The following is an 18,525-nucleotide window of genomic DNA, read 5'->3' on the forward strand; positions in this document are numbered from 1 at the left end:
TTCTTCAGTCAAGTGTGGGGTAATTATTAACTAATCTCTCTATGCTGACTTCAATACCTTTCAAACAAAAAAAAAAATAAGAAAATCTATGGATCTATTCTTGAGATATTGCCTACTAAAGATTTCTCGACTTTGCGCATATTAGGTACCTACCTACTTACATTAATTTTGTTTTAGTTCACTAAAAGTACACTGAAAGAAACACAGTTGATGGCGAAAAGTACTTGTCTATTGAGGCAAAAAGTTAATACCCGCTTTGAAAGCAGTTAACATGTTTCTACCAAAAATTAACTTTATGTTGGGAAATCGGTCCAGTAATGATTATGCTGATTGAAACACGGGAAAGACCTTCTTTATATTATCTCAATTTATTTCATGAGCGACGTTTCGAGGGCGTGGGTTTCCCTCTTCTTCGGGCCTACATAAATATGTTTACAAACATTATTAGAAACAGAACCCACAATAAATAATAAACATGTAAGAAAGGCCTAGGGGGGGGGATGGGTCGAACTTCGGGCCACCCACGGCCCCCAACACAACCTTCATGCGCGGCGTCCATGCGGAGACTGACTGCGGAGATTAGGCCACAGCTCACGCAGATCTTACAAACAGAAATTCGTACAATGAAATGCAATATAAAGAAGGTCTTTCCCGTGTTTCAATCAGAATTAACTTTATGCCCCATCTTCCCCTACCACAAGGCAAAAAGATAAATATCGTTTTTTTTTAATATATATCGGTTTTTAAACAATACTAACATACACATTGTTAGTCTCTAATATGTGATAAAAGTAAGTCTTTACTATTGTAAAGCATTGTCAAAGACTCATAATAGTGAGGTCATTTTTTGGAAAAGCGCAGTTTTCCCCCGGCGGAAAACTTGCAAGATTTTCCATAAACGTATACTATTCTCGTCTATATGATTTTGTGGAATTTTTAACTCCCTTTCATTTCATATTTGCACTTATGGAAGAAATCAGCTGGGAAAACTTGTTATTAAATGAATTTTCTAAAACTAGGAATCTTTACGCGTTAGTAAAAAAAAGAGATAAACAATTTCCCCTCTTTGATGTTCCCAGAATGTTTTAAGAAATTCCATTCAAAGATAAGCAGAGAAAAATCGTGTATAGTTTTTGAAATTCTCAATAACGAGTAGTAAAACAATCAAAAATTTCATCGAAATGAAATACACAATTTATTCTCAATGAGAAACTATTTACATTATCTTACATGGCTAGAAGGCACATTTTCTCAATGATGATGACTGTATTCTGTACAAAAGACAATCCTGTCCCTAGATAAAATTCAATACCTTTCAAGGTGGAGTTTATATTTTATTTACATTGGAATGCTTAGGAATGTTTCTATTTTCCTTCTTAAAATTCGTTATGTAATTAATTACCCTAATTCGTAATATTTGAAGCTTTTTTTCTAAAAATTGTTTATTTTTTCAATAGAACTTTTGTTGAAAAATGGAATACATATTTTTATCTTTTGCCATTTTTTTGTTTTTAAAATGCATTGTTTTTTAATATTTTATTTCATACAGCCACTAGTAAGTACTTAATTATATTTTTCTTCATTACTATTTTGTCTTATCTATTTTAACTGTGTGATTTTTCTGATTTTTTTAATTGCTTTTATCAGTCTATTTCCCCAAACACAAAAAATGTTGTCGAGTGTCAGAAATAATCTTAACAACGGATGGTGTCGTCAAGGAAAATGTTTAATCAGATATAAAAAAAATGTGACGTCAAGAAATTACACTGAAAAAATACATAATTTGATAGAAATAAGTGAAGTTAGTAAAAGTAATATGCATTTTTTCTGATACTGTATGTATGTATACGTATATATGCTTCACATATATATTTTCAACCGATTGAAAATCAATTAACTGCAAACTAATATAATACTTAGAATACTTCTTCATCTGATACTGTTATAATTTTTTTTTATAATTTCTATTATTTCTTGCTTTTTCTAATATTTGTTTTAGATGTGGGGTTTATATTTTAGTTGTATTCTTCCTGAGTGCAAATACTATATGTTACACTTAGGAAGTCATGTGGGGTTTATTATGTTTTATGACAGGAATCTCATAGGTGACTTGAAATCGATATTATCTTGTTCGCAAAATTATCACACTTTCATAGTCATTATATAATTTTTTCTGCATAATAGGATATGTTCTCTCAATATGATTATATATCGCGATATGTGGGTATTTTTTTTTATAGATAATACTTAAGTATTACAGATATATTAAAACTCTGCTAAGTTTTGTATTTTCTAGATTGAGCAATTTTTAATGAAATTTTTTGTAATTTCAAAACCTGTAATTTACTGATTTATTTGAGCATTTTCGAAATTATATATATTTTTTCTCGTATAGGAAGCTCAAATATGACTAAAGTTCACATTTTAAATTTTCAATTTGTTCTTTATTTGTGCAGTATTAAATATTGTACTTAAAATAAACATTATATAATAATAAAATGACAATGAAAAAGAAGTTACAAAAGTTGATAAAATAAACTTTTTTACTGGAAAATTTTGAAATTTTGTAACTTTTTAAAAGGAGTTTTCCGGCCTACCATGGAAAAACTTTTTCATTCACAAAACAATTTTGACTAATTCCATCTTGCAGAGAATAAAAAAAAACATTTAAAAATCGAGGAGAAACTCTCCAATTTCCACTGGGATCACAAATAAAAATGCAAATAAAGATTGCAAAAAAATGCACATATTGCGACGACATTTGTTTTTTTTTTATCCGTCCGTAGACTTGTGCATTTTCCACGGAGATTTTTCGTTTTTTTTCTTTGTTTTCGTGAGAGCTTGAGATAGGGAGCAAAAGCGATATCTGATTTGTAAAAAAAAACAATTCTTTTAAAATCTCCCGAGGAGAGACATAACTTCGAACTTCTTATTTCATATGTCATTCATTTTAAAATAATATTGCATTTTAAGCATAAAACTCAGGTTTATAGATAATACTTGTCTATTTTTGAAAATTCATACTGTTTTTTTTATTTATATAAATATAACTATACTATATACAAAAATTATTCCTTTTTTTATTTTAAAATCACAATAAAAATATTTAAATGGGTAAAATTAAGGAGCTTTGGGGAAGATATAATTTCATTCTTTTTTTTTCTAAATTATATCTAATTTTAAAACATATAGGAAGTTTTGCATGACAAAAAAATCCTATCAAAGGATTCTATGTTTATTTTTTTCTTTTATGCGTTTTCTAATAATAAAATACATGGCAAGGGAAATGACTGCATCCCCTAATATAATATAAAAATAAAAAGATTTAAAAGCTACCTATTACTTACAACATTTTTATTCTATACATATGTACATATGTTCATATGTATAGGATAATACTCTTTAATATTTGCTAGGGTCGTAATTTTGCATTTGCCACTTCTGCTGCTCTTTGTGCACATCACACTCTTCCATTGTAACCTTGGTCTTTGCCTCATTGATTGCAATGCATTTTTCTGAAGAGCCGTGTCGAATTTGCTTTGTGTCTTGATTATAAGCCCAGAATTGGTTACCCTTGGATCCATGACAGGGGTAAAGAATCACTTCTTGCCCTGCATAATCTAAGCATGCTTCATCCCTGCGAATCTCACCAGTTTTGCTCATCATCCAGTACTGTTTGAAGGTATTAAAAAAAAGTTTATTATTATACAAATCTTACACTTAACTCTAACAATGTTCTTTTCAAAAAGAAAACTATCCCAAAGCACATAAAACACTGCATGAAACCACAAACTACGCCTTTTACCGCTGTTAATATGCCAAATTAAAGAGGATTGGATTAAATGTTGGGGTATTGGATTCAAGACATATTTAAAAATATATTTCATATCTCCAAAAATATTTTAAAGGGTCCTTTAAAGAGAAAAAAAATCATTGAAACTGAAAGACTTATACATCATACCACATATGTTGTATAATACATAATGTTGTACGACAAACTAACTTGATTGAAGATTGAATTTCATCATTTGTACGGTACCACTGTACAAAATAAGAGTCTGCTAGGGTCAGGCGCGCAAGGATATAGACTACACATAATGGATAGTAAGTGCCTCCTACTTCGCGAAAATGCAATTATGTTATAACCACACTGACTGATTGGATTAGGAGACTGAAATACTTCTATCCGCAAAAAAGTTCTCATGTCGTATTTGAGAAACCCTCAATAACTTCTCCTTAAAGAGAAAAAATAACATTATATCGTGGGAGCGGCCGTTACATTATTTTGAATTATTTTTTTTACAGCCAGATTTTGGGGAATGAAATTATGAAAAGATTTACATATTTGATTGACCACTTAAATAGTAGGTACATAAGATTTTTGCGAGTAAGTAAAATGGGAAAAAAATAATTTGTCTTAAAGTTCTGCAAATAGCTGAATCGCGACACATACAAACACATAGTCAGAACATTGAAAAGAGAAATACAAAAGTCTAGTTATATAGTGTAATATCTGTAATTGATTATGCTCTTCGTCTTTAGCAGAATCTTCCTTAAATGAAATTCAATATAAAATATTATTAGTAATATCCCCCTGACTCTTGATAGTTTTGCTTTCCCAAAATACCGACCATCAAGAATCAGGCTTTCCATAACATTTCAAACCTAAAAGCTTTAATTGCTACTAATTTCTAGAAAAAGACGTACACTGTTCTTTCGTTTCCATTTCAAAAACTTGATGCTTTTGTTGAATTTTCCATCCAACACTTCCTATTGTGTCCATTAAAAAAAATTTTTAGTTTGTCTTGAATTTTCCTACCTTAAGATATTATATGTATGGGAAGTTTTTAAATTTTATGGCAGATTTATCATGCAATTTTCATTTGAAGAATTTAATTTAGAAAATGCTTGGTAAAAGAGTCACCACCAACACACTTCACCAAAGAGGTTTACATCATATACATTGAAGCTGCGTTTAAAGAATTTTATTAAAATTAATACTAATTGCTTGAGTAATAGTAGAGGCTGTAATAAGAAATTGTATTATCCAACTCCAGAGGATATGCATTCCGGCCAAGTTATGAATTTTTAAATTTTGTAACAAACTTTGAGGTACAAAATGGGGTGGGATCTGAATTAGGTAATATAGCTTTGTAAGCAAAATTGAAACAAGAAGAGAGACATAGGACTATGAGAGAATGTAAGTCAGGAATTGAAGTGAAAATAAGGTATAAGATAGATGAGCGAGATGTTAGTGGAGAGGGCCAAAAGTATGGAAATTTTCTTGCAAGGCAAAATTTTGGCATACATGAAGGTCAATTTTTCTTGATGGTAATAAGAGTTCTTTGATAGGTAGGAGTCCTATTCAAAATAAATTTTCTTTCGCTAGGATGTCACATCCTCAATACCTGATTTCCACCTTGTCGATGACAAGGCCACAAATTGATTGGCACATGCATGTCCTCTGGATTTGCCGCAGAATCGAGACACAGATTGCTCCAGCTGTTCGATATCTACAAAATAATTCAATTTCCCCATATTGAGAATTTATATCCAAAATATATAAAATCAATTCTCTTTGCAAGCCTCGTCTCAAACCCCTAAAAATATCATTATTCTTTCAATAATTTCAGTGAAGTATGAAGGAGGATATTTGTGGTTTTCTTTTAGGTCTCACAGTGCATGAGAAATCACAATGTTTGTTTTATCAAACAAATTAATATGAATTTCCACCTGATTGCCACCCTGATTATGACAGGGATAGAGGCCAACAGCTTTCTTCAAATCCTTCTTTCTGGCCGGTGAGTCGAGACATGTCCTTCCTCCAAATGCCAAATTTCGTATCTAAATTTTACATATTATTAGCGCATTATAACATATTTAATATCAGTACAGAAACAATAAAAAGTTGACTCGGTTTGATTACTTTGGAAAATACTATAGGAATTTTTCACTTTCATTAAAACAAAAGTTCATTCCGAATTTCCTTTAAATTTATTAACGAGGCATTAAATTAAAAGATAAAAAAGAGTGTTATGTAATAAATTACCTCTCCTGATGCAACAGCTTCGCCAGGAATGAAAATTTCAGGATAAATATTGTCGAGGTACCACTTGAACGGTTTACATTTGAGTTCATCTCGTAATTTCCTCCGTGAAGACACGTCCCCGTAATCCCCTTTGTCGTTACCAATCCTTTGATAGTAATACTGTGCATAATCATCTAACCACACCTCTGCTAAACGTACAGAGTTCCTCTTCAAGACATTAACTCCAGATCGCCACTAAATTGAAAATATTAAAAGGATGCAATTACAACAAACATTGTTTTATCCTTGACTTGATGAACAGGTTTTTTGGTCTTATTACTATGCTATTATTATGCTAAATCAAACTTGAATTTAATAATTAGTACGATGAAAAAAATCATATTTTGCTTATATGTAGGTTCTAAAGTTTTCTTTTAAGACTTATGATAATATAATTTAAAAACTACATACTCAATTCACACAAAAATGTGCAAAATTTTACAGATAATTGTGCTTCGTATACGTCATATACTACGAATGTATTAGTTGGTGTTCCACTTCGTGGCTAACACCAAGTATTTTTTCTGGAGTCAATTGTACTGTAAACTTCCCTTACACATTTTAGTCAGTGTAATTTTGGTATGAATTAAGTATTAAAATACCTAAGATATGAAAAGTTTTTATTGCAATTGTTGCATTAAAATAGAAACTAAATTCAAACTACTTATTTTATCACGCTCGAGAAGAGAACAATTAATATAGAAGTCGTGCTATCTTGGAGAAAAAAATCATAGCTAATTAATTATAATGTAATAATGCATGGATCATGCAATATAACTTTAAAGGTATGTTATTATTTGGAGTACATCAGGAAACTATTTTTTTTTAATTTTATAAACAGAAAGTCCTACAAATCTTTTTATTTTGTTAAAAAAAATTGAATTCTTAGATTTTTATTTGTGATAAACATCTCACCTTGTATGGAGACCTCTTTCGGAAAATGTGACCCACATGGGAGCAGGGAACGATCTCGAGAGTTCCACCACACATCCATGTTTTGAATGAAAGTTCTAAATTCTCTCCGCCCCAGATGTCAAAACCGGAATCGTACGTACCTAGTCGCTCAAAGAACTTTCGGTCAATGGAGAAAAGTCCACCGGCCATTGTGGGTGACCACACAGGTTCGGCTGAATTCTAAGAAAAATAAAATATAAACAAAGAACATATAGTGAGAAGATGAATGAAATATATAATATCGCATGCATGCATAGCAGTCCATCCTCACCTTATGCCGCTTCTTCTCCCGTTCAGGAACGGCGTGCCAATTAAATTGTAAATTCCAATCGAATCCGCCAACATTCACGCCACCGGAATCTCTCCAGTGGAACTCCATCGTTGTGTCGTCAATCACATCAATAACGGGACAAACAACAGTCGTGGAATTTCTTGCGATGCGATCGAGGAGTGGCTCTAGCCATCCTATATCGGGTCGAGGAAGAGAATAAAATCACTTTTTTTACGATACAGAATACTGATAACATTATTACACATAACTGCAATAATTGTAGGATATTTGCGCATTTTTTTCTTATCTCCCGGAAAATTTAAATTTATATACATACATATGTATATACTATAAATTATATAATATACAATTACATACAAAGGCAAAAAGGAAAAGAAGCAATAAGTTTATGAAATTTGAAATAATCTAAGTACGTGTGTAAAAAGAACAATAGAACAGAATCATTCAGTGAAAATAAGGACAGTAAAAAATTAGCTAAAAAGAAGTGCGTGAATAGAAGACTTAAACTAAACTATTTAATGGGCGTCCATAGTGTGTGTAGTGTAGTGATTTAAGGACGAGAGACATTCAGCAATAAGGTAGGCTCAACCAACCTTGATGATCTGCCTTATATACAGTCAGGTATTGGTTAACGTCGCATGGGATATACTCTTTCCACCCATTAATAACAATGAGTGGAAAGAATATATCCCATGCGACGTTAATCAATACCTGACTGTATTCTATTTCACATTAGGTGCATGTCGTTTCAAGTTGCAGTAATAACCATATCACTATGAACATTTTACATGAATCATGAAAATGGTGGCTTATAGAATTTTGTCTAAATAATATTCGATTGATCGTTGATTTGAACTCCTGCTGTATTGGTCTAAGAAACTTCATTTATGATAACACACCGAAATTAGATTTTCAATGTTTCAAGAGTTCTTTATACTGCCCTAATCACTCCTACTACCAAAATAAAGTGCTGCCCCATTTAGTTGATTATTTATCTGTCTATTAAATGATTTCTAGCTGTGATTCACTTGAAGAATTTTTTACTGTGGAAACGAAAACAATCATTGTCGGGAATTATGTTTTAATTACCCCATATTTTAGTAATAAAAATGTCAGCAAGTTTGTAAAAAAGTTGTTTAATGAAACATTTTTAAATGCAAATAATGCTGACAATTTTTTCGAATAACAAATAAATACATTGCGACAGTTTACTTATTACGATTATGTCAAGTCTTTTAAATCACAATTAGAACTCTCTTTTTTTTTTAGCTATGATTCTTTCATTTTACTTGCAATTAAATGGAAAAAAGTGGCAAAATAAAACAAACCCGTAAATAAAATTGTTGTTTTTAAGTTCAGAAATTGAAGAAAGAATCACAGCTGAAAGAATTAATAAGAATAACGTACTCAAATTTTAGTTTGTTATAAAGGATATTATACTCATTTTCAATGGGGAAATCCCCTCATTTTTTTTTTCAACTGAGAAGAAGTTCAGAAAAAAAAGACAGCAAAAACCACAAAAAAAATCATACAATGTGACTACAATGTTTTTTTTTATATTGTTCCTGTTTCCTCATGATTTCACAACTTAAAAATATATTTTTTTGACATACCTGGAGCACATTCACAGTGTGAATCAAGGTACGTTAGAACCGGTGCATCAGTATGACTTGCTCCAAGAAGTCTTGCCCTGATAAGTCCTTCTCGCTTTTGAGCACGTATAATCTTGACTTTCGGATAGGACTTAAAGTAATCCTCTAATTGTTTTTTCGTATGAGCTGAAAAGCAAGGAAAATATAACACATTAACATTGTAATTTTAAGTTTTCAAAAAAACAAAAAAAAAAGAATAAAAGCAACTCACGCATATCCGAGTAATCATCGACTAGAATAATTTCCTGTATTAAATGGTTCGGAGACCTGTCCAATACAGAGTGCACTGTCCTAAGGAGTACCGACCAAGCTTCATTATGGAAGCAAATAATCACGGCAGTTGCTGGAAGATTCTCACTGTATCTACTTGTGTCTTTGCACCTGCAATCAAATGAGGAACGCAATTAGCATTTTTTGTATGGCAAGACATTCAAGGTAGACACGAACCATTGATCTCGTGGATCTGGAAGCGTTCGGTGGACAGATATTAAATCCGAAGCATATTGATTAAAAGCATTCTTCAGCCATCCATCGTCCACTGCCTTCTTCATCTCACTCGACATGTTTGTCGGTAATACTACAGGGCGGCCCATTTCCCCTGGCGCATCGGGAGATATATCAGCAGGAGCAGCAAGGACACCTTTTCCTAAAATTAGTTTTTTTTTTATTATTAAAAACTATAGAGAATATAGAATATATTAATAAACAAGAGAAACCCGTTAAAAAAAATTATCAAAAGGGATTTTCATTTACATAAGTTTTTTTTAATATTCTATTTCACTCGTAACAAACTAGTGTTTTGGGGTAAATTTTTTATGTGTATAAAAAATTGCATTGCAAGGAAATTGTGCATTGTCCAAAACTTTCTTATATCTATATTAGTATTGAGTTATTATTATTTATCTACATATAATATTAGTACAACAGTGTGAATACTCACCATCATCAATATTCTGTTGTGGCGCATTAAATTTGTAGTTTGACGAGCTACTTCTTCGTTGGCTGCTACTGCTTTTCATTGCTAAATTACTATTCTTTATCACATGTGCTGGCGGATGAAGATTGTTGTGACTTTCCTGGATAAATTCATCAAACTCTTCATGGTCCACTAAATGTTGTGGCGGGGGTATGTTATTCGGAATGTGATCCGTTCGTGTATGCCTGTCTTCTGAGTATATCAAGAAGGCAATTGTGAACCATACAGCTGTAAGGAGTAGGACAATCTTTACCACGAAAGATCGCCTACGCCAGAGGAAGGACATTTTTGGCGTTGTTAATTTGAGCTTCATCTTAGAGTGGACGTTTTTTGTGTTTGTTTAGATCGGATGTGATCTTCGTTTTATTTGTTCGTGGTCTACTTTAGCTGGAGATCTCAGTTTTTGTCTTGTTATGGAATGTGCGACATTTCATTTTCTTAGGACATACGTATTTATTTATTTATGTATGTACCTTTATAGACTTGATATTATATACCCCTCTTGTATAATAAGATTCTGGGATATGTTTCAGTTGCGAGAATTCTAAGATAGACTCAGACATTTAATCACAAAATGCTTTACCCAGTGCTTCAGATTAATTTACGTCGATTAACGTTGTTTTCATGGTCTGAAATAAAAAGAAAAGAAAATAAAATAAAATTTAGTTTATTCGGTAAAGAATCAGTAGGTAGTTTCAATAGCAGTCTTTTACTCTCTCATAAATTTCTTTTGCAAAGATAAGTTTAAATTCATTTCCTCCTTTGTTGAGAAAGAGATGTACATATGTATATATAAATGTAAAATGTTACGCCATGACTTCCGGTTACCATATATTGTTACTATATTCTCTTATCACATTAACTCGACAACTTGTTGATTTTGCTCTTATCCTATTTTGAAGGCATTTTTCTTAGCTTAAAATGCTTTGTGAGGATGAAATCAACAGTGTATAAGAATATAATTACATATTTAATAATAATCTGATGAATTGTGGATGTAGCACTCTTCGCACGGTTTCACATTAAGACAAAAAAGAGAATTTTTTAACCTTCGCCTAGTTAAGCATTATTTTGGTGCCACCAAAAAAATATTTACACTTTTTTTGGTGCTTTGCACGATGCCCCTGTCATTAAATCACTGGACATTGTAATTGTTGGTGGTGAGGCCACATTTTTGGCATTTCATTGAAATGAACGCCGAAAACAGTTCATTTAGTGTTGAACACTGTTTTAGATTTCACAGAAGTACTCCCGTGAATTATTGCACCATGACATCGAGAAGAAACAATAACAACAGCTAATAGTGTGTTGAACTACATTATCTTGTGTGGATTTGAATTGTCTCAACTCGTGTCTAAATCAACATAGTGATGCACTATTGTAATTGACTGCAATAACTGTCGACTAATGTTACTTACCAATTTCAACGGGAACATGGAAAAGTTCTTTAAAAACTCTTTTTGATTCCTTTACAGTAGTCATTAAGCTTTGAGTTTAGTTGGGTTTTTTTCTTTAAATTTTTCTTCAAAATAGAAAAAAAATACTTTGTGTTGGCCACGAAGTAATGAAAATTATTATTTGCTGCAGATTTGTGCAGATTCTAAAGTAATTTCATTACCTTCGCCTATATTTTATAGATTTTTTTCACTTTAATCATGATTTTAGCTGTGATTCTTTTTTTTTATACTCCTAGAACTTTTAAACTCAAACTCTCAGGAAACTTTTGAAATTAATTAAAATATTTAGGTCATCAATGTGCCACCTTTGCAAATTTACTCAATGACCTTTTAAAAGTTTTGTGATACACCTAATCGATTTTTCAAAAACTAGTCTTTGATGTCGTGAATAATGAATATAACAAACAAAGAGTGAAAAAGAAAAATTGAAAATTAAAAAGGAAAAATCTTTTTTTTTTCACTCTTTGTACTTTTGTGTTTGGCGGATATTCTTTGTGAAGACTTCACAAAGAATATCCGCCAAACACAAAAGTACAAACAAAGAGTGAAAAAGAAAAATTGAAAATTAAAAAGGAAAAATCTGCGGGAAATCCTAATGAGTGTGTGGAGCATAGAGAGAGGAGGACAATCCCCAAGTAACAACAAGCAAAACCACTGAAGAAGAGCCACTATTGGGCTCGAAAGCTTTGGCATAAATTGCTACTTTTTCTTGGGTGAGCGGGAATTTTCCTCTGACGAACACCGGAAGCTTCTAGCAACATAATCAATACGTCAGAAAAAGAAAGAAAAAATAATAATAATGAATATTATACAATGGAAGTGGCTTTGTAGGTGTGCCAACTTTTTAACAAAGTCACTTTAAGCACACATTTCCTGTCCTCTGACCTAATCACGAAAATGCGCGAGCTTCTCGTAATCTAAAGGGAAACAGATTCCGTAAACGCTTCTTCTATGTACCTATTTCCCCTTCCATTCTAAAAAAAAATTATCTGTGTTCGAGCATATAACAAAGTTCAAATATTGCCATTGCTGTGCACTTTTTCTTACATATCGTATGGAATGTGGCATCACTCCCACGTCATAATTTTCATCATTGAAACTTTTCCCTGCCGTACGGTAGTAGTGGGAAAGTGTATTGGGAAAAAGTGATAAGATGGTTGCATATTCGCGCAATGAGTTCTGTTTTGCAATTCATCTCCCCCTTCTATTGAAATACTCTTGTTATCACGAACACTATTCAACTTTTACTTTCTTTCACAATTATTGTTCATCTTCATTGGTTTGAATTTTCGCATCAATTTTGCTGGAGTGAATGCAGCAGTTTCTGTGAACTTCCAACAAAATTGCATAACACCTTCATCTGCCGGCTCTCTCTACTTCTTCTTATACATATAATATAAGACTTTTAAAATTGAAAAAGTCAATAAGATAGCTTCATAGCGAAATCACCGCGCTTCTTAATCACGTGAAGGTAATACGTGTACAAAAAAAAAAGAATTGTGAAAAAGGAAAGGAAGGTTTGAATAAATAGCAATAAATGGGCACACACAAGATGATTGTTCATCAAGTTCATAAAAATCATTAAATGCAGAAAACGGGAAATTTTATTAAACACCTCTCTTAAGAAGAATTTTTGTCATTATCATGGAATGTTCATCATTTCGCTTTTTACTTCATCATCGCGACGCCAGAAACTCATTCCGGAAGATTTCTCGGTGTATCTACAAACATCTTCCGCATTTAACACTCTACATAATGCTTGGCAAAATATTGCCAGTAAAGTTAAACCATTCGTCAATAGACTGAGCACTATAAATTGCGAAAATTATGAAGCAATCTTCTTCCAATGATCTAAATTACCATTTTATTTTGATTTTCGTCATTGCAAGTAATATTGTGAAAGTCTCTTATAGACATTTTATTTGATATTGAAAAATTTCTTATTTTTTCATCACAGTGTTGAGCAAAATTAAAATAATTTTTAGGTGATTTCAGACACTGATTATAAATTGAAATCTTGCAGAAAGAAAACTTTATTGCAACTTTAATATAATATTGACTGAGCCTGTTTCGAACTGTATTTCAAAATTAACTTTCCGAGAACTAATTTGAGGAATATCAATTTTAGTACAGAGTGGCCAGAAAGTTTAGTTATGGTTGCACTAGCTAATACCTAATTTTTAATGGATTGCGTTAGGAAAACTTCTGACACAAAAAAATGCACAAACTCAAAAAATCATCCAGTAGTTATTATAAACATAAAGCTGTTTCCTCTCACTCTTTCAATGTAAAATGATCAGCATCAAGTGCTTGGAGCTGTGAACTTTTTTCATTTTCACAATTGCAAGGTTTTTGAATAAAAACGATAAATTGTATTTTCATTAATGTACTTAAGTTGGAAAATAAATATTAGAGCAGATTTGAAAAAAAAAAAATATATATATATATAATTCGTTTTATTCAAAATGACTTTATTTTAATCCACGATCGTTACTAAACACTTTGAACCCATTTGATCTCTCTTTGGACTGTAAGATCATCCGAAGCCATGTCAAGACGTGAGCTATTCTATTAACACCATTTTCTTCGCATGATTGACTTTCTTCTTCATAACATATGAGATACAGTGCAGCGGAAAGAAGCAATATTGGTGGATTATTAACCCACTCTATACTAACGCCAGATTTTTTCTTCTTTCTATCATCAATATAGCTGGGCTCACTGCCCTAGATGATGGAATGTTTTGCAATAAGTTACTCAGAGAGAAGATATTCAATAATTTGCTCTAACTTTTGGTTCAATATTTACAATTTCATCAAAATTATTCTCTATCTAAATTGATATAATTTTATTCGATTTAGTCAATTTTTAAAATATAATAAATGATCAGTAGTCAATAAATAGGAAACTGTTTTTGTTAAAATAAAAATTGCAAATTAGTTAAATATTGGATGACCCTAAAACTTTGAACTCCAAATTTCACCTTACACAATTATTTTCTAGAAAATGAATCAGCAGTGAGATGTGGTGAAATTAATGTTAATTTGAGTGATGAAATTTCACACGAGCCACTTTCTGCCTTCAAAATATTTGACGCATCCACAGAAAGTCACCTTATAGCATAAGTGCTCAAGGAAAATTCTGCAAAGCCATTTTCTTAAAAATAGGTCTTATTCTACGACCAATAAATCTTTGAAATTTTTGAAACCTCAGAACAACTTTGTCGCCAAATAGGACCCAATATTTGAAATTGTTTAATATATTCTATTATTCTATTGTGATCACGATAAGTAATTTACTATGTTTCTTTAAGACACAGCTTTTGTGTACTGACTAAAATTTAAAGTCGTCAGATCGGACTAAAACTTGTTTTTTTATATATATAAAATTCGGATATAACTGGTGTAGGAATTACATGGTCTATGGCTCGGAAGATTTGGGCATTTAAAGTACTTATAATATTTTGCATTTATTATATTATTTTGTTGTTACTTAGCATAAACACTTTCTCTGTTTAATTGCTTTAAATATAAATTTAATGCATTCGATTCACTTCAGTAGATCAAAAAGTAAATTTTCCTAACGAAAAATAAATAGATATGTAGTATATATGTAAAATCAACTTATTGTATAATAATAGAATATACTATATGTATATATATAGAATATAATAATAATAGAATTATGCTTTTAACTCTTCCTTGTTTCGGTTTTAGTAGTATTTTTAATTCAACCAGGGTTCTAATGCATGTGTTTATACGATTTATACCTTTCACTTAAAAAAAAAATTCTTTTAAATCACTGAAAGAGGGATTCCTTACATTGACGTTAAATTCGAATATACATAGTACACAAAAATTAACCTTTCTACACAAGGTGCGTCCAACATTGTTTACATGTTTCATATGTTGACAAGTCGTGCTGTGTTATTATTTATGCAAAACGCGAGGGAATATGGATTCTCTTTTGTAGCCCCTTCAGTTCCTTTGTAAGTAGGAATAACTATTATTTTCCAGGCTGATATTTCGCTCTTAAAAAATTGTGCTATGAATAAATTAGATTTTTAAATTGATCAATAAAAGAAAAAAAGATAAAGAACACAGATAACCTGTCTTATTCAGCGACCAAAATATTTGAAATCTTGGATATTTGTTTTGAAATTTCAAGGATTCCTTGGTAGCCGAATACGACCCAATGAGGACGTTTTTAATTACACTTTTTTGTACTGTTACATTAGAAAAACTTCTTTCGTGCAGGATAATGGATTTTTTTTCACATAAAGTTGGCAGAAAGTGGATGTTCTTTAGAATATCCGCTGAAGATATTTTTCTTTCCATGCGTTAGTTGTATATATCGCAGAAAACCTGTTACTTTTGCAACATATATAAGTGGTGATCAGTTTGTGATGTGGTGCATTGAACTAACCATTTTAAGGTCATCCCGCGCAGCAGCTTTAAAGATTATTTGAGCACGATAATGCAATGCACCAAAAAGGTCACACTAACTATCCATTACATTGACAATAATAAAATGATAGAGAGCGAGAGAGAGAGAGAGAAAGAACGGTAAGAAGAATATTTTGCGATGCTGCAGGTAAAAAAAGAAAACTTAGAGGTTGAATCACTGTACGAGTCACCACCTTAACGAGATTTCTATCGGAACCCACGCGAGAGCAAGAATGTACGATACTGAAAGAAAGAATTAAGAGCGCGAAGAATGGACTGGCATAGAATTCTGTAAAACTGAGAAATCCAACTATGTCTTGAGGAAGAAGATCCACGATGAAAAACAGGTTAATCAACTTATTACCTGGCGTATACATTCAAAAAGTCACCTCCGCACACATATACTTCGTTTCATGCCCATTCCATTTGACAACACATCCATACTAAGCAAAATGTAATATAAAAAAAATCAAATATATATTCTCAAAAAATGATACCAATATAATCAATTGATTGGAAAGTTTTATGCAGAAAGAAAAAAATTCCCTACCTTGCACTCCTTTTTTGTGTTCCCTGAATATTTGCCTCCTAAATACCATTTAACTTAATTTTTTCAATGTATTTAAAACATCGTACATTTGCCCAACAACTAGATGCGCAAGGGGCATGCAAGAATTTCTCTCAACATTGATAAACTCAAACACATCTACATACATGAGCAAATAGTTGCGTGAACAAATATGTAATTACAATAATAAAATTATCGTGCAAATCTATTTAAAATTAAAGAGAAAAAATTACGAGGTATATATTTTATCCCCGACGCTACTTCACAGTTCACCTGCAGACATAATATCAGACGAAAACATATAAAAATCCACATCAATGAGTTGACAATAAATTACACTTTTTATGGATTTTCAATTCATGCTAATTTGCCTAACTGTGGTTCTTGTTCATTCTAAAATGTATATAAATAGGTAATAGCGCTGTAGGCTCTGATAAATTTGTATTATTCTGATATATTTTGATATTTTAATTTTTTCTTTCGTTTCCTAATATATTATTTCTTTTTTTTTCCGTAGGTATGTCACTGAGTTGAAACTTCTTACAAAGAGACGAACTGGAAACTTTAACAAAATTCAGGTATCTTAACCGCATTACGAAATCCTTTCTTTATTGCAAGTGCAACCATTACAAAAAAATAGTCCTTTAGGATTTCAATACTAAAATTCTACAATCCTTTAATTTTTGTACTACTTCTTACAGTTCTTACAAAAATGTGTCATATGAAGAAATAATTATTTATTTATAAAACATGTAGTTCTAACATAATAATTAATATTAAATTAACATAACTGTAAAATACAAATCGTCATCAATCTTACCAATAGCTCATTTAATTAAAAACTACCCCTTCACCCTAAGTCAAGAAATATAATACAATTAGATTCTCTGTAATAAAATGCAATTAACCTTATTAGAGGATTATAGCTTCTTCAAAATGCCACTCTCCACGAGAGTTTCTTGCCACACAGATTTCTTATTTATTATTAATTTCCATCTCTGATGCATCTGCTTAAAAATTCTTTTTTTTTTTCTGTGTATTTCTCTCATTTCTTTTTTTTGTAATTAATTATTTAGTGAAACACGCGCGCAAGGTGGGAAATGAATTAATATGCCTTTCAAAATATAAAATAATTTTTGAGCATAATTTTTTTAGCTAAGAAAATTTCACTTTTTTAAACGTTTCTTCAAATACGATGATTTTTTGCAAAAAAGGTTTGTCTTAACGTCCCTCTATTATATAAATCTTCAGAAGAAATGAAATATTTCCACTGAAATTGTTGGTATATTTTGTAACATTATTGGTAGGTAATGATTATTGCTCCACAAGAATTTTATAAAGGTATCTCTTATCTCGTGCGGGTAAAAATGAAAATGTTTTCACGATAAGCAAGGTCTGCAGGAATCTTATCAGATAATACCACATGAATCGAGGTACAATTTGTTACCTTTTGTATTGCCTAATGCAACTTCCTTTTCTGGCCGTATTTTTGTATTCTTTTATTTAAACGCAGAAAAGTTGAAAACCGGAAAAATTCCTCACTTTTCCTGCAAGTTTCCACTTGTGCTATATTATTTTTTCCTCGTCCTGGCTGTTACTGCGGCCAGGAAAAATCAATAGGAGCTTCCCCTAATCTTGCACGGAGAAACTTCATACATAACACAACATATGCATCAAAATCACTTCAGAAAACATTTTTAAATGAACTGTAAATGCACTTTAATAATTCACTGATCACTCCTAGTTTCACTGGAATTGCAAACAATTAAGAAAACTCATAAATCACTAAGGAAATATGCGTACACATTCGCACTTATAGACTACTGGAAAGACGCCTTTTTTCAACTTTCTTTGCTGGAATTACTGGATGCAAAGATAAAAATTAATACACACATTACAAATCAGTTGTAGCAAGAATAAATCTTATGCTATATTTAATCTTAAAGTGGATTATTTGTGATGATTCTTCTTTGATATGTTGACTTATTCTAAATCTCTGTGTTCGCGTTTTGCTGCGATACAACTGTCAGTACTGAAAAATAGAGAATCACTGATTCAGAGACACTCGACCACGGTCGGCCAACCCATGATTT

At 31.5% G+C, this 18,525-nt stretch overlaps 1 protein-coding gene across 4 annotated transcripts; it reads right to left on the minus strand.

Moving 5' to 3' along the window:
* Window positions 1-1,171: 1,171 nt before the first annotated feature.
* On the minus strand, window positions 1,172-18,484 carry LOC129796586 (putative polypeptide N-acetylgalactosaminyltransferase 9). Of its 4 annotated transcripts, none has more exons than XM_055838652.1 (10): window positions 17,975-18,484; window positions 9,927-10,591; window positions 9,434-9,632; window positions 9,198-9,367; window positions 8,948-9,112; window positions 7,314-7,507; window positions 7,004-7,222; window positions 6,050-6,283; window positions 5,734-5,844; window positions 1,172-3,672 (listed from the first exon to the last, which is right to left on the minus strand). In XM_055838652.1, exons 2-10 carry the CDS (start codon window positions 10,273-10,275, stop codon window positions 3,403-3,405), a joined length of 1,911 nt encoding a protein of 636 aa, XP_055694627.1. In that variant the 5' UTR covers window positions 10,276-10,591; window positions 17,975-18,484; the 3' UTR covers window positions 1,172-3,402. The 4 variants fall into 4 exon arrangements, with proteins under 4 accessions (XP_055694627.1, XP_055694625.1, XP_055694628.1 ...); XM_055838650.1 differs by having other exon boundaries at window positions 17,880-18,484; XM_055838653.1 differs by lacking the exons at window positions 5,734-5,844; window positions 17,975-18,484 and adding exons at window positions 5,409-5,513; window positions 11,381-15,064.
* Window positions 18,485-18,525: the final 41 nt, after the last annotated feature.

Source organism: Lutzomyia longipalpis, chromosome 4 (assembly GCF_024334085.1).
Source record: "Lutzomyia longipalpis isolate SR_M1_2022 chromosome 4, ASM2433408v1".
NCBI classification, from domain to species: domain Eukaryota; kingdom Metazoa; phylum Arthropoda; class Insecta; order Diptera; family Psychodidae; genus Lutzomyia; species Lutzomyia longipalpis.